The 6,764-nt window shown below is 42.0% G+C and overlaps 1 protein-coding gene across 1 annotated transcript; it reads left to right on the forward strand.

Moving 5' to 3' along the window:
* Positions 1-5,358: 5,358 nt before the first annotated feature.
* Positions 5,359-6,238, forward strand: LOC309805941 (olfactory receptor 8K5-like; the record flags this gene model as incomplete). The annotated part of the gene is made up of 1 exon (XM_082624317.1): positions 5,359-6,238. The coding sequence occupies exon 1, from the start codon at positions 5,462-5,464 to the stop codon at positions 6,236-6,238; it is 777 nt and encodes a 258-aa protein (XP_082480443.1). The 5' UTR covers positions 5,359-5,461.
* Positions 6,239-6,764: the final 526 nt, after the last annotated feature.

Here is a 6,764-nt window from a genome sequence, read left to right on the forward strand (position 1 = left end):
AATATTTCTCAACGTCTTCTAGCTTCCAGTGTTGTGATAAGAACTCTAGTGTCAAAATAATTATCTTGCCCTTGTAAGTAAGCTGTTCTGTCTTTCTAAAAGCTTGTAATATATGCTTTCTATTTCTGGAAATTAACATTTTCCCAAGAAAATGCTTGTTTATATTATTTTTATTAATCTTGTGACTCTGTGACTTTTAATCCAAAAATGGTCTTTTTTTAGCTCCAGAAAATTTTTTTATTTTTATTTTTTAGTATTGTTTCCCCATTTTTTACTTTGTCTCTTCCTGAGCTGCTTGTCTTTGTCAGTTATGTATCCTGAGTCTCTCCTCCATTTCTCTCATTTTTACTAATAATTTTCATTCATTTGTCCTCTTTGCTCTGTATTCTGGAGTATATTTTTAGGTCTGTTTTTGAGATCAGTAATTCAGTTTTCTGTCCCTCCATATATTTTCACTCCTTCTACATTGTTTTAATTTCAGAAATTGTTTTTTAAATTACTTTTCCTAATTCTTGAGAGTTTTCTTATTATCAGCTTTCTCTTTGGTAATATCTTCTTGAATCTCATTGAAAATTTGTATCAGAGAATTCTCTTTCTTGCTCTCTTGCCTCTATTCTATTTAAACAGCCTCCACTTTATTTATTTATTTATTTTGCAGTCCATGGGCCTCTCACTGTTGTGGCCTCTCCTGTTGCGGAGCACAGGCTCCGGATGCGCAGGCTCAGCGGCCATGGCTCACGGGCCCAGCCGCTCTGCGGCATGTGGGATCTTCCCGGACCGGGGCACGAACCCGTGTCCCCTGCATCGGCAGGGGGACTCTCAACCACTTCACCACCAGGGTAGCCCAGCCTCCACTTTATTTTGATTTCTCAATGTTATAGCTCTCCCTTTAGGCTTTTCATTCTTTCAAATTTCCAGTCTTTCTTTCTCTTCTTCTTCTTATCATTCTTTCTCCTTCTGCTTCCTCCTCTTCCTCCTCCTCTTTTTCTCCTTCTTAGTCTTCTCCTTCCCATCCTCCTCCTCCTCTTTTTCCTCTTCTCCTTCTCCTTCTTCTTCTGTATGTGTGTATTTTTATTTCTTATGAAGACAGGCCTAGATGTACCAGCACCATCAGCCAGTGTAGGTTCGTTCAACACTATTGAGGTCAGGCTGTTGGTGACTTGAAGGTGTTGGACCCTTTCCAGGTAGATCAACAGCAAAGGGTAGACAGGCTAGGATTCCTGAATTTAGGAAAAGGAAAGGCCACTGGGTCCATGAAGTTGTCCAGGTTCATGAGAAGAAAAAGTGGGCACTGAAAAAGATCGATGCCCCTCAACAGGACTGACCCACCTAGGACAGCTGGTGCCAGGATGTTCAGCTCCTCCTGGCACTGTCAACAGCACACTAACTGGAAGGCTGGCTTTTTCTGGGCCTTTACCCCTTGCCCTCTGAGATGAAAGCCATTATCCACTGCAAGCAAATCCCAGGTGGTTGCCTGAATCATCTCCATGGAAACTGATACTGTACTCAGGCCAGTGGGGCCTCTTCCAGGCTTCCTTGCTTCCCTGGACTTTGGTCATAGGGGTTAAGCCATCTCAAAAGAGTACTGAGCTGGGAGTGAGTTCAAAACATGCAGTTAGAGTATTTTATTTTCCCTCTACATCTGCAGAAAATATATTTCATTATTTTAAAATTGAAGGTAAAAATAACTTTATTTGTTAAAAAGGGAATTCATGGCATAGTGGAATCACCTCATGTGTGGACTCCAATACCCTGCACAAGATCCATGACTTAGAGCCATCCAGCCCTAGGTTCCTCCTCAGTGAAGTAGGGGTGATGGAACCAATGGGTCCAGGCCTCTTCCAAACAACCTTGTGAAAATCAAACATTATGAATGTGAAGATACTTTCTTGGAAGTAAATCACCATGAAAATGCAAGCTGATGTTACATCAATAAGAATTCAAGTTATAATAAAAAAGAAATGGGCTGTCTCATGTAACAGTAAAACTCCCTATCACTGGAAACATGTATGAGAAAGTTGCTCAGCGCTTAGAGACATTTGGAGAGATGGATGCATCAGACATTAGAATCATTAATTTCTGAGACCCTTTTCAATTTTCTAAAAGTCTATGATTCATCCAGCACTTGGAAGTATCATAGGCCTGGGAACCAAAATTTCTCTGAAGTTAAACTCAACTCCATAAATGTGAAATCAAGTAGGACCAAATATATATTCCAAATTGGGGTAAAGTATGGCCTCGATATGTGGCTAATGCACACAGACTTCTCTCTCACTAATAACAGAAAAAAATTACAGTGGGAATTCTTTAGTAAAATGACTAGCTGCAGTCCATTGTCATCATCCTGGCAGGCTGAGGGAGAGATGGATCCCAGGCTTAATTAGCAAAACTTGACAAATTCTCTCTCGAGCCCTAGGCTCTAAGCTCACCTGCTCCTGCTGCCTCATAGGCGTAGAATTCCAGTCTCCAGTCTGCCTAGATGTGGTATAAATGGATGAGTTCATAGGGTACAAGTTATCAAGAAAAACCATCCACCCATACTCAAATGAAACCTGAGTGAGAATCACATCTCTGTCAGTTATCATATCCAGTATATTCTGAAAACTAATGAGCCTGTTGTTAAACTTCTACTGGAAACTGACAGTAGAGTCACATCCTCATGAAACCAAGTATCACAATGCAAAATGAAAGGGAAAATAAAAGCTGGCTGTTGAGACTTTTCTTGATTTACTTGATTCATTAATTCAACCAACACTTACCAAGAATCCTTTATGTGCTGAGGTACTTTGCTCAGCATCACGGAGGGGATCCAGAAAAGAACTGGTGACACGTTCTGTCCCCAAGATATTTATAGTAATAGGTGCCAAAAAACTATGACAAAGTAGAAAATTACCGTGAGAAGTAGAGAGAGATCAAGGTATGAGAAGGTTATTTGTCCCATCAAGGACATGGGAAGGTTATTTCTTACCAAGGGGTTCAGGGAACTCTTCCTGGCCAATCAGTATTTGAGCTCAATCCTGAACAATGGGAAGAATACAGATGGGCCAGGATGAAGGTGAGCCAAGGCCCAGAGGCAGGTAAATATGAGGGATGTTCATGGACAAGGAGATACTAATGGCACATGTCAAGTGCTTACTGTATGCCAGGTACTATGCAAACTCTTTAAAACTAATTATTTCATTAGACTGAGAAAACTGAGGCATAGAGAGGTTGAATAGCTTCTTTGAAGTCACAGAGCTTAGAAGTGTTGGAATTGATACAACGTCTGGTGGTGGTTACAAGAGGGTATGTAAAAGCCACTGATGATAAATCAAGAGGATATTGGATGCCAAACTTAGGAGACCAGTGTGTCCAGCTCTTGATATATTCTTCCCAGATGTTGTTATTGAAAAGATTCAACACATCTGTTACTAACTAAATTTTCCACTCGTCATAATGGTTTGGGAAATCTTGAAAACCTAGACTTCTTTGACAGAGTGAAAATGGTCAACTGTTACTACCTGCTTCACCACAAGGTTCTTAGCTCTGAATTCAGCAGAACTCTGAGATGATCTAAACAAGGGCTTACTGTAAGTTGGAATCACTTTACTCTGGCAGAGGAGGAGTAAGGAGCTTTGGTGAGAGTCTCTTCATGAGATAGGCAACTGAGTGGTATAGAATGGAGTCCCCCCACTCAGTTCAGACAGAATAAGAAAGTCCTACTATGTGGAGAATAGATAGACTAGACTAGAACAATAGTCCACAAACCTGGGGTCAGCAAACCAGATTCAGCTTACCACCTGTTTTTGTAAATGATGTCTTATTGAGACAAAGCTGCTCATTCATTCATGTATTGCTACTTTCATGCAATAATGGCAGCACCGAATAGCTGCTACAGAGACTGTGTGGTGTGTGGACACTAAAATATTTGGCCCTTTACAGGAAAACTTTGCCAACCTCTAAAGCAGAAAAATCGGAATCCTAGCACATTCATGTTGGAAGGAAGAATGGAGGTCATTTAATCCATACTCTTCTCCCCTCTCCACTCTGCAGCCCCTGCAACATACTCCACACACACAGATAAAGAGACTGAGCCCCACAGAGAGGAAGAGATTTACCTAAAATCACCAAACTGGAAGGGACCATGATTGGGTCACTAACCATTAGACTCGTGTTTCTTCTACCACACCAGTTCTGAAAGACTAAAGTAACTTCTAAACAATTACTCAATAACTAGGTGCCCAGCACCATGCTCTCTCGGGGTTCTAAGATGAGAATAGTGGAAGATCTGGGGCCTGCCCATCCTGTGGTCCACACCAGACATGGTGATAGACCTTGCACAGTGGAGTTGTACCTTGATACCCTCTAAAGTCGGCATATGAGGGAAAAATCAAACAGTACCTAAATTCCCTTTAAACTCCCACTGGAAGACCTCACAACAGAAACAGACTTCATGTCTCTCATAGGGTTCAGCACCACCAGTCAGTCCTTTGAGGCTGGAACTGATTTCTGCTTTTTGGTGATGCCTCAGCTGCAGTAGCTGGCTTGTGTTCAGCAGCCCTATATTCAAGATACCTCCCAACTCTGAGTGGCACACAGGGAATGAGACACAGTGAGGATACGGTGGCAGGCGCTCACTTCCCATCGTACCTCCGCTTGGCCTGGGGCCTCTGCTTATTGAGTGGAAGACCAGGAGTCACCCCCATGTTATTCAAATTATGTTCCTGCTCTCCTTCCCCCTCTAGCTTTTATAGATGAATGAGTGTAAGATGTGCCCCCACCAGATATTTGAAGCATTTGACGCAGTGTGTGGTAACATGCTCTGTGTCTCGTAGAGATTTCCATGTCAGGGGCGTGTGTGGAGTGTGTGTGTATGTGCATGAACGGGATTCAGACACAAATGTGCAGAGAGGTGAGAGAATTTCCCAAACAGGAAAGTCTCTGTGGAAGCAGCAAGACTTGATGTGGCTTTTGTATCAGAGATTTACAGAATCTTGGAATTAGAATGTCATTTGAGGGCCAAAGACTCCCAGACCATGCCCAGTGCAGGAATTGCACCTGTGGCATCTTGACAGACAGCCTCTGCCCGAATCCTCCAGGTGATACACTCACTATTTCCTGGGGGAGCCCACTTTGTGCTCAGATACACTCACTATTTCCTGGGGGAGCCCACTTTGTGCTCAAATAACTTCAGTGGTTATGACACCTCAGAATGCATTTTGGGACTCAGTAGAGCATAGGTCTGTCTCGGTGCAGAAAGAAAGCAGCGAGAGGCAGAGTGATAGGTAAGGAAAAATTTATTAGTATAGGACGCTTGTGAGAAATACAAGCGGTAGGCAAGGGGGTGTCACCCCGAGAGCTTAGTGGGCTACAGTTTTTTGTTTTTGTTTTTTTCTGTCTATACATATTATACTTTATTTAGATGACACCACAAGGAAGCTAATAACAACCTGTTTCTTTCCAGAAAAGCTAATTGGACTAAATGGGCCAACAGAATCTATCATCGCTGACTAAATTCATTCTGATGGGAGTCACAAGGCATCCTGAGCTGCAGGCCCCACTTTTCAGGGTCTTCCTCATTAGCTACACACTCACAGTGGTGGGAAGTCTGGGAATGATCATCTTGATCCAAGTGGATTCCCACCTACACACACCTATGTACTTTTTAATCAAACACCTGGCTTTCACTGATCTTGGTAATTCTACTGTCATTTGTCCTGAGATGCTGGTAAATTTTGTTGTGGACCAAAATACCATTTCCTATTATGCATGTGCCACACAGTTGCCTTTCTTCCTTATGTTCATTATCTTGTCAGCCATGGCCTATGACTGCTATTTGGCCATCTGTAACCCTCTGCTCTACAATGTTATCATGTCCCAGAGACTTTGTCATGTGCTGGTAGGCACTCCATACCTCTACAGTACCTTTCAAGCACTAATGTTCACTATCAAGATTTTTACATTGACTTTTTGCAGCTCTAATATCATCAGTCATTTCTACTGTGATGATGTTCCCTTGTTACTTATGCTGTGCTCAAGTGCACAAGAAATAGAATTGTTGGTCATACTATACAGTTTTATAATCAAAGGAAAAGGGAGGAGGGGGAAAAGACCACCTTCCTCATTTTTGAGTAGATATCAAACTTCCATCATCAGCTCCTCCTCCACATTGGGCTGGGGGACTTTTCTTGTTCCTACTTGGTCATACTGGGACTGTCATGGTGCTATGGAAATGGTCCAAAAGGTGGTAACATACTAAAATATGGTAAATCATCTCAGGTTTCAGTATAATGCCACCTTTTCCCTATATTTTTGTTTTTAGTTCGTGCATAGAAGCATGTCCTAGGAATCGATAACTTACTGACCTCACTGGGCAGGATGTGGACCTCATTCCACCATTGTTTTATTGTTTGAGGAGCATGCCTCATGCTTTTGTTGCATGGTTTTCTTGCTACAAAAGTGTACTTTCTTGAGTGATGATTAACTTACAGGGGTCTCCCATACTTTTTTTCTCTATTTACAATCCCCTCGTGAGATTAACTATTTAATCACGTACTTTGTCCCTTTACTCTGTCCCTATCAGTTAAATATCTATTCTGAATATTAAAATGAACTTAATAGTTTCTAGTCCCATCTTCCAAAGTCATAGAGAATGAGTCCCTTCTCACTTTCCTAATGATTGTTCTTAGGGTGCTTGCCCAAGTCAATCAGATCCCTTTCCTGCCCTGTCTTCTGTTCTCCTGCTCATGGAGCAGCATGGATGGATGGAGTGCATGTGTGTGTGT

The sequence above is a fragment of the Mesoplodon mirus genome (assembly GCF_964341445.2).
Source record: "Mesoplodon mirus genome assembly, chromosome: 6".
NCBI lineage: Eukaryota > Metazoa > Chordata > Mammalia > Artiodactyla > Ziphiidae > Mesoplodon > Mesoplodon mirus.